We start from the raw sequence: 19684 nt of genomic DNA on the forward strand, positions 1-19684 counted from the left end.
CATTCACGGTCAAAAGAAGATTAGCTAGAAATTACAATATTCGTGATAATAGACTAATCAGCCAAGATATTGTCGTGACGCTGAACCCCGGTTCATTCTGAACACAGCGATTACACAACACATAACACCTTGCCTCAGCAACCGTTACTACCACCGTGTATTCCTACACACACCAGACCCTTGAGGCGTACCACTAGGTTTGTACTGGAACACAATGAGTGAACATATGGAAGGTATTTAAAGGCCGTCGGGTTTTGTCATTTAATTACAAAGAATAGATTCTGACAAATAATAACATATTAACATACTCTATTAGGTCAATACACTTCCAATACCCATAGACCACTTGACCTCCGCGGTCACCACTTGCACTCGTAACTTCCGCCTAAGTCCCTAATACAGAATGATTACTACAATCTCCACACCCGGTTAGTCTTTCATTCAATACTCACATACTGCAGACTTAACTTGGTCACTATGAACACATCAGGCTCTCGCATAGCTGTCTGCTACACTTCGCTGCTGCCACAAACGGAGACCTCGGAGGACTTGCCGGTTCCACTCCCACAACAAGACTGTCTCCAGTCAGCCATCTACCTCAACCATTTCACCACGCCTCTCAAGGAAGGTATAATCCGATTAACCTTATCCATAGAGCGGTAACCTTGTTCCTAGAAGCCTGAGTTCTCTTTCCAGGAATCATTAATTTGGCTAAGCAGCTGCTGTCTTAATCCATTGACCTTTCTTAGATATGTGATCCATAGTCTGTCTACTTAACATGTACTTCCAATCATCATTCGTTAAGTGTTGTAGTAATGATCCTCTAGCTAATAATCCCTACTAACTTGTGGATTACAACACCACTCCCCTCCTTGAACACGCATATGTCCCCATATGCATCATTGAAATGGTTCCATTGGTGCAAGGACCTGGAGGATGCACCCACCATATATGTACAACTAAAAAATCATCCAATCAGTTCATCATGCACACGATGAACTAAATTAAAATTTTCCCCGACATGACTCACAACACTTCTACAACATATACATTATATTCACATCATAGCACAGGTATAATAGTCTGAAATATTTTTTCCCATCTCCAACAATGCACATATACCTAAACTTCTGACATATAATTACATACAAACATAACCATAAAATTACATGGACCCGAATGCTGGCACTTAACCAGAAATGACACTAGGCATTAATATATACACAACACATATATATCTAAGGTTCTTCATCCTTAGTAACAAGTTAATAATAATTTAACATCTTGCCCTGTACTGTTGACATAAGGGCTTACAATGGTCACACAATGTTTCACTGGCCTCCTCCACAATTGGCAGCATCACTTCTCTTGTCTTCGTGTCCCATGGTTGCTAGGTCATAGATCCTCCATGACCCAGACAAAACCTAGGCTGTCCAGCCTGGTGAATGTTGCCAATGTCCCATCGTTGCTCTAAGCTAACGTGATCCTGGCCTCCAGAGTAACGGAGATTCCTACCCCAGGGTCATGTTCCCTCGGGTCTATGCTGCCGTCTCGTTCCAGGGCATCAACCCCAGAACGCTGTAGATACCTTACAGCTCTCTGGTCATTCTTCCTTCCTGTGCTCGCCACAGCTGTAGCACATTACTCTAGGCCCATCTGCCCAGAGTGTGCCCACCTGTATTCACACCTTCCCGACCGCTGTACCTGCAAAATATTCCCTCGGAGCCCCCTGGCTCGATCCCATTATTACATGACACCCTCTTGACTCCTTACTCTCTCCCCGTACATAGCCTGAGCACAGCTGTAAAGCCATTGCAGCTGGCCCTTATCCCTGCTTTGATGTCAGGGGGCGAATTTCGCCTATAACGTCACGTTGGCTTCACTTCCTCCCCCCCTTTTTTTCTAGAATTACTGAGTGTAGCGTCATGGCTTCCCTTGTACTCTACCTGAAGCTCTGTGACATGATCCCGGGGGACCTTCTCAAGCCTAACACTCAGTAATAGCCGATGAGGTAATATACAGTATATACATGCACATACATTATCACAATAAATACCTCATTAAAATAATTCCACAACTAATGTCACTAAAGCATCATACTGCCACTGGCTCGCCTCTAGTGAGATTCCTGTAACAACTTAATGAGAATTTAATATATGTACTTGGCTCGCCCACTGCAACCACCAACACCTGAAATTTTGAATTTCCACCTTGTAATCTTATCCATAAGACTTACCCACTCCGACTTAATTAATGAAAATTTTAATGAAAATAATGAATCTTTATTAGTCTTTTATGAGTCTTGCTAGAGATATCGACTTGGCTCGCCTACTGCAGCCACCAACTCCTGCAATTATCCACATTGCATTTTATCCATAAGACTTACCTACTCCAACACACCATCTCCTCTGGTCATCCCAACCACTGATGACCTTAATTAATATAACGCCACACATCTCCACAACCACTTCCTGCGTCCTAACGCACCGACCTTGCTAAGCCGATACTCACCTTACAGACCACTACCTGGCGCCCCTGCGCCACCATATACTCCACAACACCACACTCCATACCAGGCGTCCAAACGCCTCTACACTACACCACCCAACGGCATCCCCAACGCCCTCAACACAACACCTGGCGTCCCCAACGCCATCAACACAACACCTGGCGTCCCCAACGCCATCAACACAACACCCGGCGTCCCCAACGCCATCAACACAACACCCGGCGTCCCCAACGCCATCAACACAACATCCGGCGTCCCCAACGCCACTACACTACACCACCCACTACACACGCTACTCTACACCACACTCTACACACTACCCCACACTCTACAAAAGACTACCATGCCCATGCACCACTCAACACCGCACTCTACACACTACCCCACACTCTACAAAAACTACCATGGCCATGCACTACTCTACAGTACATACTATGCTCCTTCTGTGTTCATGACCCCACGAGAGCGGGTCGGATAGCGATGTGTCACCGTCGCCTGTGGACCTTGTCCCCGGTCCTGCGAAGGCTGTTCTGTGTTATCCACCCTTGATTGCCAACTCCTCGTACCCCTACGTGTGTCCTCAGCCGCTGGTGTGCTCTCCCCTGGCACATTCCCCGCCGGGTATGGCTCCTCACTTGCCTGACCGGTCAGTGTATAGACGCGGTCTGGGTGACAGGAGAACACATGCCCTGTGTTTAGCACCTTAACCTTAACTTCTGCATTCTTCTTGCTAATTACCCGACATGGCCCCACAAACTTGGGTGCCAACTTACCTTCTGCCTGGGCGTGCATCTGCTTCACGAATACCCTATCACCTTCATTGATCACCTTTGCTTGGACCTTGTTCCGCGCATTATAATATGCCTCTGCTACCTCTGTCGACTTTCTTAAGGGGTCTTTCTGAGGGGTCCCAACATAGTCTGTTATGTTGTTTGGGGTGGGGGGAGGGGTGAGGGAGGGAGGGAGGGATGGAAGGGTGAGGGGAGGTCCCCCTCGGCGTGAGACTGCTCAGGGGGTCATTTGCGGTTTTGACAACCATTAGCTCCCCCTACAGGAAGCCGTAAGTGGGAGAGGATGAGAGAGTAGAGTCCAGCAGGAGGGATGTGGTCCATTTGCCTTAATCGTTTTTTCAAGTCTATTTTCTTCGAGTTATGCAGCTGTGTTTGGAGATGCTCTATGAGGGTAATAGTTGGGCCATACATGGTAGGAAGTGTGGAGGAGAAGGAGGAAGAGAAAGAGAGAGCAGTCACTCCTATGTTGTGAATGAGATGAGGCAACAGTTGGTGGCGAAGGATTGTTTTATGTAACAATGTATGGGAGTGTATAGGTGACAGAGCTGAACGGATGTGAACCATTACCCTTAAGCGTTTTTCAATGTACTCACCTAATAGGTGTCCGCGGAGGGGTGTGCGTACTGCCCACTGGTCAGAGGGTAACTGAAGAGCCTTTCCAAGTAGTTTGGTTATATCTTCCCCTCCCGGAGGGTACGCAATGGCTGCCATTACTTCCTCAGACACAGCGGAAGTGGTTGGGTATCCATTACCCACAGCGTTTTGTTAAGGAAGGGGAGATGTAGCTACGGTCAGCGACTCCGTCTCTCTCTCTCTCTGTCTCTCTCTCTCTGTCTCTCTCTCTCTCTGTCTCTCTCTCTCTGTCTCTCTCTCTCTGTCTCTCTCTCTCTGTCTCTCTCTGTCTCTCTCTCTCTCTCTCTCTCTCTCTCTCTCTCTCTCTCTCTCTCTCTCTCTCTCTCTCTCTCTCTCTCTCTCTCTCTCTCTCTCTCTCTCTCTCTCTCTCTCTCGCTCTCTCTCTCTCTCTATCCCTTAGGTGCGCAATGTTCCACACATACAAAGTAAAACATATATATATATATATATAAGACAATGCGGAAAACATAGTTTTGAGACTAATATTAAATTGCCTTGTTCAGTATCCTCGAGTTCAACACACACTCTCTTTCTCTCTCTAAGACCTACATTATCCAATGTAAACAGACCGGATGAGACGATAGTGAAATAGTTCTGGGTTATGTCTGTTTTCAGTTCTTATAACATTTGAAAATGTATGCGTGGTTACTCATTCCGTCTCGTCGCATCTCGTTAGGGTCTGACCTTGTGTCTTTCCATAGTGCGAGTTTTCACTCAACATCAACCATTAGCGATCGTTCGATCATAAGCTGGTCTTCAATCTTATTATTATAACAAATCATAATTTGTTGTAAACACATCTGCATGGGATATACTTAGCAGTCAGTCAGTCAGTCAGTCAGTCAGTCAGTCAGTGGTTTCTCTCTGTATATATATCTCTCTCTATATATCTCTCTCTATATCTCTCTCTCTATATATCTCTCTCTATATATCTCTCTCTATCTCTCTCTCTATCTCTCTCTCTCTCTCTCTCTCTCTCTCTCTCTCTCTCTCTCTCTCTCTCTCTCTCTCTCTCTCTCTCTCTCTCTCTCTCTCTCTCTCTCTCTATCTCTCTCTCTCTGTATCTATCTCTCTATATCTATCTCTCTCTATATCTCTCTCTATCTCTCTCTCTCTGTATCTATCTCTCTATATCTATCTCTCTCTATATCTCTCTCTATCTCTCTCTCTCTCTCTCTCTCTCTCTCTCTCTCTCTCTCTCTCTCTCTCTCTCTCTCTCTCTCTCTCTCTCTCTCTCTCTCTCTCTCTCTCTCTCTCTCTCTCTCTCTCTCTCTCTCTCTCCCTCTCTCTCTCTCTCTCTCTCTCTCTCTCTCTCTCTCTCTCTCTCTCTCTCTCTCTCTCTCTCTCTCTCTCTCTCTCTCTCTCTCTCTCTCTCTCTCTCCAGATCATATAATAGTTGGGGAAAGTAACATCAATTCCTTTCTCCTGCTGCCGCTGTTCACGTATCTTTTTCCATTTCACTTAGACTGACAGCGCACCAGAGGATGGACGACTAATGTCAATTTTCGAGCCCCCGTCACTCTCACCCTTACAACCTTGTAAGGTAACACGACCAACATGATGACATCGTTCTTTGCCCAAATATCATTAATGTAACGTGATCAATATAGTAACTTCGTTCTTTGCCCAAATAACATTTTAAGAGTAACGAGCAACTTTCTGTCCGATGTCTGAATAATGAAATGTAAACCATGTTTAGCCATTACATCCAAACACAATAAAATGTTACCACAAGCTTGTTTAGTTCTTGTATCACATAACGTAACGTAGCGTTTATTCAACAACTGGTAGACATAACATAATGTAGCTTCATATTCACTGTGGTAAAACAAACACACACACACACACACACATCATGGTCAGTCCTCGCTATAGCTCAAACGTGCCGTTCATTCTCTCTCCCTTAGGTGAGCAATGTTCCACACATACAAATTCCAAGCAGAGTAAACATATATAAGACAATGTGGAAAAACATAGTCTTGATACTATTATTAAATTGACTTGTTCATTATCCCCGAGTTCAAGGATGTCTCTTAAGACCTACATCATCCAAATGTAAACACCAATCGATGAGAATAAGACCGGATGAGTCGATAGTGAAATAGCTCTGGGCTATGTCTATTTTCAGTTCTTGTAACACAGTCAATGTACCGTAATGGGAAAACAGACTTTCTACTGCCTACATAAATAGCATTTGAAAATGTATGCAAGTCTAGACAATCTTCTATAGCCCTTATATTCTAAACACATATAAAATATTAGCACACGCTTGCATCGCATTATATCATCATTAAGTAACGTGGAGATCAACTTTCTGGTTGATGTCCGAATATCATTATCGAAATGTGAACCCCATTTAGCCAAACACAATATCTCCATTACATCTCATAGCATATAAATATTACGGTCTGCAAGTTTTAGCCTCTGTAACACAATGTAACGTAACGTAACGTAATGCAAATCAACTTTTTGCAGTCCAAAATGTCATTTTGAAACGAAAAGTGAGGCTTAGTCCATCTCCATTACATCTCTTACCTTATAAATATTGGTGTCTGCAAGTTTTAGACCCTGTAACACATTGTAACGTACCGTGGAACTCATCATCATCATATTTCTACAGACCAAATAACATTTTTAAATAAAAGTATGACTTAGTCCATCTTCATTACATCTCTTACCATATAAATATTGGCGTCTACCAGTTTTAACCTCTGTAACACAATGTAACGTAACGTAACGTAACGCAAATCAACTTTTTGCAGTCCAAAATGTCATTTTTAAATGAAAGTATGACTTAGTCCATCTCCATGACATCTATTACCATATAAATATTGGCGTCTACCAGTTTTAGCCCTCTGTAACACAATGTAACGTAACGTAACGTAACGCAAATCAGCTTTTTGCAGTCCAAATGTCATTTTTAAATGAAAGTATGACTTAGCCCATCTCCATTACATCTATTACCATATAAATATAGGCCTCTACCCGTTTTAGCCCTCTGTAACACAATGTAACGTAACGTAACGTAACGCAAATCAACTTTTGCAGTCCAAAATGTCATTTTTAAATGAAAGTATGACTTAGCCCATCTCCATTACATCTCCTACCATATGAATATTACGGTCTACCAGTTTTAGCCCTCTGTAACACAATGTAACGTAACGTGGAAAATCAACTTTGTCAGATGACCAAATAACATTATTGAAAATGACATCCATGTTTAGCCATTACATCCAAACACAAAGAAAAATATTACCGCTTTTCCGTAGAAACTTATATGTGGAGATCATATCTCCAGAGACCACACAGTAAGCCACACATCTCACATCTTCTGTTTTCAAATCACAGCTCACAGATAATTTAATGTTATTTTTTTTTTTGTAGAAACTATGTTTTGAGAATATGCTCAATGTCAGCAATTACTATTCGTATCATCAAACTCCTTTCAGTAAACAAAAACAAGCAGAGGTGCCGTATAAACCACTAAAGATCTGATGTATGCCAGGTACATCATTTTTGACAATTCTGTCACCGACCCGCCTTAGCGAGATGACTGCGCGCAACAGTACCCTAGCACTCTTAATAATTTTTATTCAAGCACTGTTAACATAGCATAATGTAAGATTTTTTTCACATTTCATATCGCGTGTGTAGATTAGAGAGAGAAGGCAAACATAGCTTGCAGCTAGTCAAAACTTATCATAACAGATATGATTTCACAGAGTTTTCAACCTTTGCCAGTTTTCAATGTTTTCTCTTCCCTTGTGCTGTGAGTCAGACAAAATGTGACATTTCATTTCATTATTAGCCAGGCAATATGCTATTAGCTAGATAGTCAAAACATATAACAAGCATTATTTCACAGACATTTTTTCTAGCAAATATGCTTCCTTTAAGCAGTTCAACACATCAAACACCAGCAGTCTGCGAAATTCCCTTTAGTCAATAATCATCCTTTACAGTATTTCTTGACTAAAATAGCACTCCAAAACATAAGTGGTCATTTTTGTTCTCACCGTCGCACTATAGTCAATAATTTGTTTCGCAGAGTGACAAGTTATGCCTAGTGACGAGATTTCACGGTGAGCATAGTTTAAGAGAGTTCACACTGTATTAATTACGGTCATGGATATCTTATGTTATGTTTATGAAGATCATTACTTCTTATTTTTAACATTTTTCTTGCCCCCCAGCTTTTCAATCTTCTCATATTTTTTTTCAAATAAAGTTTGCTTACTGTTTTCCAGTAGATTGGCTTCACATTACATATATTAATCAATTTTCAAATTCAGTTCAGTTTCTTTTCAATATCACAGCGTTGTTGTCCCCCTGCCAGTATCTAGTTCAAGACCTCTTATTATCATTGTCATTAATACTGCTATCATCAACCATGTATTGGATGTCTCAGTCATTCAGTTAACAACGTAGTAAGTGTTTAATGAACGTGAGAATCACTTCATGTGCGCTCATTTTAGTTTAGTTTAAAGTTTTAAATCTTGAATTAATACTACTATCACCAACTATGTATTGGATAGCTCAGACATTCAGTTAACAACTCAGTAAGTGAAAATCACTTCATGTGAGCTCATTTTTAGTTTAGGATAAGGTTTTTCCATCGTGAAATACTATTATCATTAACCAGGTATTGGGTGGCTCTACCATTCAGTTTACAACTCAGTAACTGTTTACTGAACATTGTTATCCCTCCATGCGACCTCATTTTTTAGTTTAAAGTTTCTCCATCGTAAAAAAATAAAATATTACTATCACCAGCCATGTATTGGATGGCTCAACCATCCAGTTTACAACTCAGTAACAGTTTACTGAACATAGATATCCCTCCATGTGACCTCATTTTTTAGTTTAAAGTTTCTCCATCGTAAATAAAAAATAAAATTTTACTATCACAAACCTCGTATTGGCCGGCTCCAGCATTCAGTTTTCAACTCTGTAAATGTTTACTGAATGCAAATCGCTACATGTGTGGTCATTTAGTTTAAAGTTTCTCAATCTTAAAATATTACTATCATCATCAACTATGCATTGGCTTGCTTAGTCTTTCAGTTTACAACTCAGTGAGTGTTAACTGAACGTGGAAATTAACACGTGTGAGCATTTAGTTTAGTTTTAAGTTTCACAATCAATTAAATACTATCATCAACCCCGTATTGGGCTGTCGGACATTCAGTTATCCACTCGGTGAGTGTTTACTGAACGTCGAAATCATTACTGTGTGGCCATTTTTTACTTGAACCCGTCTCCACTCCAAACCGGACCTGCCGTCCGAGTCGGGACCCCAGGTCCTGACTGGTTTGGAGTGGAGACGGGTTCAAGTAAAAAATGGCCACACAGTAATGATTTCGACGTTCAGTAAACACTCACCGAGTGGATAACTGAATGTCCGACAGCCCAATACGGGGTTGATGATAGTATTTAATTGATTGTGAAACTTAAAACTAAACTAAATGCTCATACGTGTTAATTTCCACGTTCAGTTAACACTCACTGAGTTGTAAACTGAAAGACTAAGCAAGCCAATGCATAGTTGATGATGATAGTAATATTTTAAGATTGAGAAACTTTAAACTAAATAACCACACATGTAGCGATTTGCATTCAGTAAACACTTACTGAGTTGTAAACTGAATGCTGGAGCCGGCCAATGCATGGTTGATGATGATAGTAATATTTTAAGATTGAGAAACTTTAAACTAAATGACCACACATGTAGCGATTTGCATTCAGTAAACACTTACTGAGTTGTAAACTGAATGCTGGAGCCGGCCAATACGAGGTTTGTGATAGTAATATTTTATTTTTTATTTACGATGGAGAAACTTTAAACTAAAAAATGAGGTCACATGGAGGGATATCTATGTTCAGTAAACTGTTACTGAGTTGTAAACTGGATGGTTGAGCCATCCAATACATGGCTGGTGATAGTAATATTTTATTTTTTACGATGGAGAAACTTTAAACTAAAAAATGAGGTCGCATGGAGGGATAATAATGTTCAGTAAACAGTTACTGAGTTGTAAACTGAATGGTAGAGCCACCCAATACCTGGTTAATGATAATAATATTTCACGATGGAAAAACCTTATCCTAAACTAAAAATGAGCTCACATGAAGTGATTTTCACTTACTGAGTTGTTAACTGAATGTCTGAGCTATCCAATACATAGTTGGTGATAGTAGTATTAATTCAAGATGGAAAACTTTAAACTAAACAAAAATGAGCGCAAATGAAGTGATTCTCACGTTCATTAAACACTTACTACGTTGTTAACTGAATGTCTGAGACATCCAATACATGGTTGATGATAGCAGTATTAATGACAATGATAATAAGAGGTCTTGAACTAGATACTGGCAGGGGGACAACAAAGCTGTGATATTGAACAGAAACTGAACTGAATTTGAAAATTGATTAATATATGTAATGTGAAGCCAATCTACTGGAAAACAGTAAGCAAACTTTATTTGAAAAAAAATATGAGAAGATTGAAAAGCTGGGGGCAAGAAAAATGTTAAAAATAAGAAGTAATGATCTTCATAAACATAACATAAGATATCCATGACCGTAATTAATACAGTGTGAACTCTCTTAAACTATGCTCACCGTGAAATCTCGTCACTAGGCATAACTTGTCACTCTGCGAAACAAATTATTGACTATAGTGCGACGGTGAGAACAAAAATGACCACTTATGTTTTGGAGTGCTATTTTAGTCAAGAAATACTGTAAAGGATGATTATTGACTAAAGGGAATTTCGCAGACTGCTGGTGTTTGATGTGTTGAACTGCTTAAAGGAAGCATATTTGCTAGAAAAAATTCCTGTGAAATAATGCTTGTTATATGTTTTGACTATCTAGCTAATAGCATATTGCCTGGCTAATAATGAAATGAAATGTCACATTTTGTCTGACTCACAGCACAAGGGAAGAGAAAACATTGAAAACTGGCAAAGGTTGAAAACTCTGTGAAATCATATCTGTTATGATAAGTTTTGACTAGCTGCAAGCTATGTTTGCCTTCTCTCTCTAATCTACACACGCGATATGAAATGTGAAAAAAATCTTACATTATGCTATGTTAACAGTGCTTGAATAAAAATTATTAAGAGTGCTAGGGTACTGTTGCGCGCAGTCATCTCGCTAAGGCGGGTCGGTGACAGAATTGTCAAAAATGATGTACCTGGCATACATCAGATCTTTAGTGGTTTATGCGGCACCTCTGCTTGTTTTTGTTTACTGAAAGGAGTTTGATGATACGAATAGTAATTGCTGACATTGAGCATATTCTCAAAACATAGTTTCTACAAAAAAAAAAATAACATTAAATTAGATGTGAGCTGTGATTTGAAAACAGAAGATGTGATATGTGTGGCTTACTGTGTGGTCTCTGGAGATATGATCTCCACATATAAGTTTCTACGGAAAAGCGGTAATATTTTTCTTTGTGTTTGGATGTAATGGCTAAACATGGATGTCATTTTCAATAATGTTATTTGGTCATCCGACAAAGTTGATTTTCCACGTTACGTTACATTGTGTTACAGAGGGCTAAAACTGGTAGACCATAATATTCATATGGTAGGAGATGTAATGGAGATGGACTAAGCCTCACTTTTCGTTTCAAAATGACATTTTGGACTGCAAAAAGTTGATTTGCGTTACGTTACGTTACGTTACATTGTGTTACAGAGGCTAAAACTTGCAGACCGTAATATTTATATGCTATGAGATGTAATGGAGATATTGTGTTTGGCTAAATTGGGTTCACATTTCGATAATGATATTCGGACATCAACCAGAAAGTTGATCTCCACGTTACTTAATGATGATATAATGCGATGCAAGCGTGTGCTAATATTTTATATGTGTTTAGAATATAAGGGCTATAGAAGATTGTCTAGACTTGCATACATTTTCAAATGCTATTTATGTAGGCAGTAGAAAGTCTGTTTTCCCATTACGCTACATTGACTGTGTTACAAGAACTGAAAATAGACATAGCCCAGAGCTATTTCACTATCGACTCATCCGGTCTTATTCTCATCGATTGGTGTTTACATTTGGATGATGTAGGTCTTAAGAGACATCCTTGAACTCGGGGATAATGAACAAGTCAATTTAATAATAGTATCAAGACTATGTTTTTCCACATTGTCTTATATATGTTTACTTTGCTTGGAATTTGTATGTGTGGAACATTGCTCACCTAAGGGAGAGAGAATGAACGGCACGTTTGAGCTATAGCGAGGACTGACCATGATGTGTGTGTGTGTGTGTGTGTTTGTTTTACCACAGTGAATATGAAGCTACATTATGTTATGTCTACCAGTTGTTGAATAAACGCTACGTTACGTTATGTGATACAAGAACTAAACAAGCTTGTGGTAACATTTTATTGTGTTTGGATGTAATGGCTAAACATGGTTTACATTTCATTATTCAGACATCGGACAGAAAGTTGCTCGTTACTCTTAAAATTTTATTTGGGCAAAGAACGAAGTTACTATATTGATCACGTTACATTAATGATATTTGGGCAAAGAACGATGTCATCATGTTGGTCGTGTTACCTTACAAGGTTGTAAGGGTGAGAGTGATGGGGGCTCGAAAATTGACATTAGTCGTCCATCCTCTGGTGCGCTGTCAGTCTAAGTGAAATGGAAAAAGATACGTGAACAGCGGCAGCAGGAGAAAGGAATTGATGTTACTTTCCCCAACTATTAAATGATCTGGAGAGAGAGAGAGAGAGAGAGAGAGAGAGAGAGAGAGAGAGAGAGAGAGAGAGAGAGAGAGAGAGAGAGAGAGAGAGAGAGAGAGAGAGAGAGAGATAGAGAGATAGATATAGAGAGATAGATATAGAGAGATAGATATATATATATATATATATATATATATATATATATATATATATATATATATATATATATATATATATATATTTATATATATATATATATATATATATATATATATATATATATATATATATATATATATATATAGAGAGAGAGAGAGAGAGAGAGAGAGAGAGAGAGAGAGAGAGAGAGAGAGAGAGAGAGATAGAGAGAGAGATATAGAGAGAGATATATATAGAGAGAGATATAGAGATATATAGAGATATATAGAGAGTGATATATATACAGAGAGAAACCACTGACTGACTGACTGACTGACTGACTGACTGACTGCTAAGTATATCCCATGCAGATGTGTTTACAAAAAATTATGATTTGTTATAATAATAAGATTGAAGACCAGCTTATGATCGAACGATCGCTAATGGTTGATGTTGAGTGAAAACTCGCGCTATGGAAAGACACAAGGTCAGACCCTAACGAGATGCGATGAGACGGAATGAGTAACCACGCATACATTTTCAAATGTTATGAGAACTGAAAACAGACATAACCCAGAACTATTTCACTATCGTCTCATCCGGTCTGTTTACATTGGATAATGTAGGTCTTAGAGAGAGAAAGAGAGTGTGTGTTGAACTCGAGGATACTGAACAAGGCAATTTAATATTAGTCTCAAAACTATGTTTTCCGCATTGTCTTATATATATATATATATATATATATATATATATATATATATGTTTTACTCTGTATGTGTGGAACATTGCGCACCTAAGGGATAGAGAGAGAGCGAGAGAGAGAGAGAGAGAGAGAGAGAGAGAGAGAGAGAGAGAGAGAGAGAGAGAGAGAGAGAGCGAGAGAGAGAGAGACAGAGAGAGAGAGAGAGAGAGAGACAGAGAGAGAGAGACGGAGTCGCTGACCGTAGCTACATCTCCCCTTCCTTAACGAAACGCAGTGGGTAATGGATACCCAACCACTTCCGCTGTGTCTGAGGAAGTAATGGCAGTCATTGCGTACCCTCCGGGAGGGGAAGATATAACCAAACTACTTGGAAAGGCTCTTCAGTTACCCTCTAACCAGTGGGCAGTACGCACACCCCTCCGCGGACATTGAAAAACGCTTAAGGGTAATGGTTCACATCCGTCCAGCTCTGTCACCTATACACTCCCATACATTGTTACATAAAACAATCCTTCGCCACCAACTGTTGCCTCATCTCATTCACAACATAAGAGTGACTGCTCTCTCTTTCTCTTCCTCCTTCTCCTCCACACTTCCTACCATGTATGGCCCAACTATTACCCTCATGGAGCATCTCCAAACACAGCTGCATAACTCAAAGAAAATAGACTTGAAAAAACGATTAAGGCAAATGGACCACATCCCTCCTGCTGGACTCTACTCTCTCATCCTCTCCCACTTACGGCTTCCTGTAGGGGGAGCTAATGGTTGTCAAAACCGCAAATGACCCCCTGAGCAGTCTCACGCCGAGGGGGACCTCCCCTCACCCTTCCATCCCTCCCTCCCTCCCTCACCCCTCCCCCCACCCCAAACAACATAACAGACTATGTTGGGACCCCTCTCACCTACACTCAGCCTCTACATAGCTTACTTACTATCATCAAAAACTATTATCTACACACAGGATTAAGTCTACGCCAAACACACATACATATTCATTTACTCTTTCCACATATTCCACTCTTATCCTTGTATTTCTTACTCTACCACATACTCTCCTACATCCCCAACAACATGACCTCCCATCTTTCCTGACCACATACCCAAACACCGGACGCTCACACGCGCCAAACTTCCGGGAAAATCCCCCCAAACCCTTTGTGACTACGACGACGCACACCATCTGCCCAACTGGCTCTCAAGAGAGCCACCTGGGCAGATGGCGCGCGTCGTCGTAGTCACATATTACACTACTACCGTGTACTTCTACACACACCACACCCTTGAGGCGTACCACTAGGTTTGTACTGGAACACAATGAGTGAACATATGGAAGGTATTTAAAGGCCGTCGTGTTTTGTCATTTAATTACAAAGAATAGACTCTGACAAATAATAACATATTAACATACTCTATTAGGTAAATACACTTCCAATACCTATAGACCACTTGACCTCCGCGGTCACCACTTGCACTCGTAACTTCCGCCTAAGTCCCTAATACGGAATGATTACTACAATGCTCCACACCCGGTTAGTCTAACATTCAATACTCACATTTTGCAGACTTAACTTTGTCACTAAGATCACATCAGGCTCTCGCATAGCTGTCTGCTACACTTCGCTGCTGCCACAAACGGAGACCTCGGAGGACTTTCCAGTTCCACTCCCACAACAAGACTGCTTCCAGTCAGCCATCTACCTCAACCATTTCACCCCGCCTCTCAAGGAAGGTATAATCCGATTAACCTTATCCCTAGAGCGGTAACCTTGTTCCTAGACGCCTGAGTTCTCTTTCCAGGAATTATTAATTTGGCTAAGCAGCTGTGGTCTTAATCCATTGACCTTTCTTAGATATGTGATCCATAGTCTGTCTACCTAACATGTACTTCCAATCATCATTCGTTAAGTGTTGTAGTAATGATCCTCTAGCTAATAATCCCTACTAACTTGTGGATTACAACACCATCACTATAAAGTTTGAGCACATCATACACCAGTCTCAGTATGAATATTATATATTTTAATATTTATTACCTTATATAAATATTGTTTCAAAGAATAATCACTAAATTATCACTATGAACAAGTTCATCCAAATTCTTTAACACGAAAAATTACACAAATTATATTTTGGAATCCAATATTTACAGAAAAACTTCCCTTGTACCTAAAATGTAAAAAGGTAAGTAGCACCAAGAGAAGGGTGATGTAAACCCGAGTATCGTGACCAGTCGCCGTAGACCACAAAAATACGTCAGAGGTAAAGTTTACAGTTTTCCTCACACCTTCCGGCAAGATATTTTTGTTTTTAAAGTTTACATCAGAGTTTTACCCTCTCTGCTCTGTTTAACTCTTCTCAGTGAGGCTGTTGGTTACTGTGGGAGAGTGGGAGGTACTGTGGGAGAGTAGGAGGTACTGTAGGAGAGTGTGAGGTACTGTGGGAGAGTGGGAGGTACTGTGGGAGAGTGGGAGGCACTGTAGGAGAGTGTGAGGTACTGTGGGAGAGTGTGAGGTACTGTGGGAGGGTGTGAGGTACTGTGGGAGAGTGTGAAGTACTGTGGGAGAGTGTGAGGTACTGTGGGAGGGTGTGAGGTACTGTGGGAGAGTGTGAGGTACTGTGGGAGGGTGTGAGGTACTATGGGAGGGTGTGAGGTACTATGGGAGAGTGTGAGGTACTGTGGGAGAGTGTGAGGTACTGTAGGAGAGTGTGAGGTACTGTGGGAGAGTGGGAGGTACTGTGGGAGGGTGTGAGGTACTGTGGGAGGGTGTGAGGTACTGTGGGAGAGTGTGAGGTACTGTGGGAGAGTGTGAGGTACTGTGGGAGAATGTGAGGTACTGTGGGAGAGTGTGAGGTACTGTAGGAGAGTGTGAGGTACTGTGGGAGGGTGTGAGGTACTGTGGGAGAGTGTGAGGTACTATGGGAGGGTGTGAGGTACTATGGGAGAGTGTGAGGTACTGTGGGAGAGTGTGAGGTACTGTGGGAGAGTGTGAGGTACTGTAGGAGAGTGTGAGGTACTGTGGGAGAGTGTGAGGTACTGTGGGAGAGTGTGAGGTACTGTGGGAGTGTGAGGTACTGTGGGAGAGTGTGAGGTACTATGGGAGAGTGTGAGGTACTGTGGGAGGGTGTGAGGTACTGTGGGAGAGTGCGAGGTACTGTGGGAGAGTGTGAGGTACTGTGGGGGAGTGTGAGGTACTGTGGGAGAGTGTGAGGTACTGTGGGAGGGTGTGAGGTACTGTGGGAGGGTGTGAGGTACTGTGGGAGGGTGTGAGGTACTGTGGAAAAGTGTGAGGTACTGTGGGACGGTGTGAGGTACTGTGGGGGAGTGTGAGGTACTGTGTGAGGTACTGTGGGGGGAGTGTGAGGTACTGTGGGAGAGTGGGAGGTACTGTGGGAGGGTGTGAGGTACTCTGGGATAGTGTGAGGTACTGTGGGAGGGTGTGAGGTACTGTGGGGGGAGCGTGAGGTACTTGTGGAGAGTGGGAGGTACTGTGGGAGAGTGTGAGGTACTGTTTGTGAGATACTGTGGGAGGGTGTGAGGTACTGTGGGAGAGTGGGAGAGTGTGAGGTACTGTGGGAGGGTGGGAGGGTGTGAGATACTGTGGGAGGGTGTGAGGTACTGTGGGAGAGTGGGAGAGTGTGAGGTACTGTGGGAGGGTGGGAGGGTGTGAGGTACTGTGGGAGAGTGTGAGGTACTGTGGAAGAGTGGGAGGTACTGTGGGAGGGTGTGAGGTACTCTGGGATAGTGTGAGGTACTGTGGGAGGGTGTGAGGTACTGTGGGAGAGTGGGAGGTACTGTGGGAGGGTGTGAGGTACTCTGGGATAGTGTGAGGTACTGTGGGAGGGTGTGATTGAGGGTGGGAAGTACTTTGGCTTGGAGACTACCACTATGGGAGTGTGGGTGTGTGTGTATACATGAATACATGTATGCGCTTGTGTGTGTATGGATGTATAAGCGACTAAATATCTAAATAACCCCATACACGCTGCAACATTGCAGGTAAAGAGACATAATCTGTATTGATTCTTTATTCATCAATTGTTATAGAAACATATTTATGGTGTTATCTTTTCCAGACAAGAATATGGACGACCCGTTCTACCAGCTGGAGGCCTCTGACAATGGTGAGTATGTTACCCTTGTGTCCTAGCTCACCCTAGCTCACCTGTGTCCTAGCTCACCCTAGCTCACCTGTGTCCTAGCTCACCCTAGCTCACATGTGTCCTAGCTCACCTGTGTCCTAGCTCACTCTAGCTCACCTGTGTCCTAGCTCACCCTGGCTCACCTGTGTCCTAGCTCACCCCTAGCTCACCTGTGTCCAAGCTCACCCTAGCTCACCTGTGTCCTAGCTCACCCTGGCTCACCTGTGTCCTAGCTCACCCTAGCTCACCTGTGTCCTAGCTCACCCTAGCTCACCTGTGTCCTAGTTCACCCTAGCTCACCTGTGTCCTAGCTCACCTGTGTCCTAGCTCAACCTGGCTCACCCGTGTCCTAGCTCACCCGTGTCCTAGCTCACCCGTGTCCTAGCTCACCCTCGCTCACCTGTGTCCTAGCTCACCCTAGCTCACCTGTGTCCTAGTTCACCCTAGCTCAACTGTGTCCTAGCTCAGCCGTGTCCTAGCTCACACGTGTCCTAGCTCACCCTGGCTCACCTGTGTCCTAGGTCTCCCTGGCTCACCCGTGTCCTAGCTCACCCGTGTCCTAGCTCACCCTAGCTCACCCGTGTCCTAGCTCACCCGTGTCCTAGCTCACCCGTGTCCTAGCTCACCCTAGCTCACCCGTGTCCTAGCTCACCTGTGTCCTAGCTCACCCTGGCTCACCCGTGTCCTAGCTCACCCTGGCTCACCTGTGTCCTAGCTCACCCTGGCTCATCTGTGTCCTAGCTTAACCTGGCTCACCTGTGTCCTAGCTCACCCTAGCTCACCTGTGTCTTAGCTCACCTGTGTCCTAGCTCACCTTTGTCCAAGCTCACCCTAGCTCACCTGTGTCCTAGCTCACCCTAGCTCACCTGTGTCCTAGCTCACTCTAACTCACCTGTGTCCTAGCTCACCCTAGCTCACCTGTGTCCTAGCTCACTCTAACTCACCTGTGTCCTAGCTCACCCTGGTTCACCTGTGTCCTAGCTCACCCTTGCTCACCTGTGTCCTAGCTCACCCTAGCTCACCCAGGCTCATCTGTGTCCTAGCTTAACCTGGTTCACCTGTGTCCTAGCTCACCCTAGCTCACCTGTGTCCTAGCTCACCTGTGTCCTAGCTCACCTGTGTCCTAGCTCACCTGTGTCCTAACTCACCTGTGTCCTAGCTCACCCTGGCTCACCTGTGTCCTAGCTCACCTGTGTCCTAGCTCACCCTGGCTCACCTGTGTCCTAGCTCACCCTGGCTCACCTGTGTCCTAGCTCACCCTGGCTCACCTGTGTCCTAGCTCACCCTGGCTCACCCAGGCTCATCTGTGTCCTAGCTTAACCTGGCTCACCTGTGTCCTAGCTCACCCTAGCTCACCTGTGTCCTAGCTCACCTGTGTCCTAGCTCACCTGTGTCCTAGCTCACCTGTGTCCTAACTCACCTGTGTCCTAGCTCACCTGTGTCCTAGCTCACCTGTGTCCTAGCTCACCCTGGCTCACCTGTGTCCTAGCTCACCCTGGCTCACCTGTGTCCTAGCTCACCCTGGCTCACCTGTGTCCTAGCTCACCCTGGCTCACCTGTGTCCTAGCTCACCTGTGTCCTAGCTCACCCTGGCTCACCTGTGTCCTAGCTCACCTGTGTCCTAGCTCACCCTGGTTCACCCTAGCTCACCTGTGTCCTAGCTCACCCTGGCTCACCTGTGTCCTAGCTCACCCCTTGCTCACCTGTGTCCAAGCTCACCCTGGCTCACCTGTGTCCTAGCTCACCCTCGCTCACCTGTGTCCTAGCTCACCCTGGCTCACCTGTGTCCTAGCTCACCCTAGCTCACCTATGCCTTATCTCACCCCTAGCTCACCTGTGTCCTAGCTCACCCTAGCTCACCTGTGTCCTAGCTCACCTTAGCGCATCTGTGTCCTACCGCACCCTAGCTCACCTGTGTCCTAGCTCACCCTAGCTCACCTGTGTCCTAGTTCTCCTGTGTCCTAGCTCAGCTGTGTCGTAGCTCACCCTGGCTCACCAGTGTCGTAGCTCACCCTTGCTTACCTGTGTCCTAACTCAAATGTGTCCTAGC

General features: G+C 43.3%; 1 protein-coding gene across 1 annotated transcript in view; it reads left to right on the plus strand.

The window, feature by feature from the left end:
• Positions 1-19684, plus strand: part of LOC138368229 (zwei Ig domain protein zig-8-like) — a 127926-nt gene that overhangs the window by 79010 nt on the left and 29232 nt on the right. The window contains exon 4 of the mRNA XM_069330773.1: positions 17569-17616. Within this exon, the coding sequence (XP_069186874.1) occupies positions 17569-17616 (48 nt within the window). The remainder of the gene's footprint in view (positions 1-17568; positions 17617-19684) is intronic.

The sequence above is a fragment of the Procambarus clarkii genome, chromosome 3 (assembly GCF_040958095.1).
Source record: "Procambarus clarkii isolate CNS0578487 chromosome 3, FALCON_Pclarkii_2.0, whole genome shotgun sequence".
In the NCBI taxonomy this organism is placed as follows: Eukaryota; Metazoa; Arthropoda; class Malacostraca; order Decapoda; family Cambaridae; genus Procambarus; species Procambarus clarkii.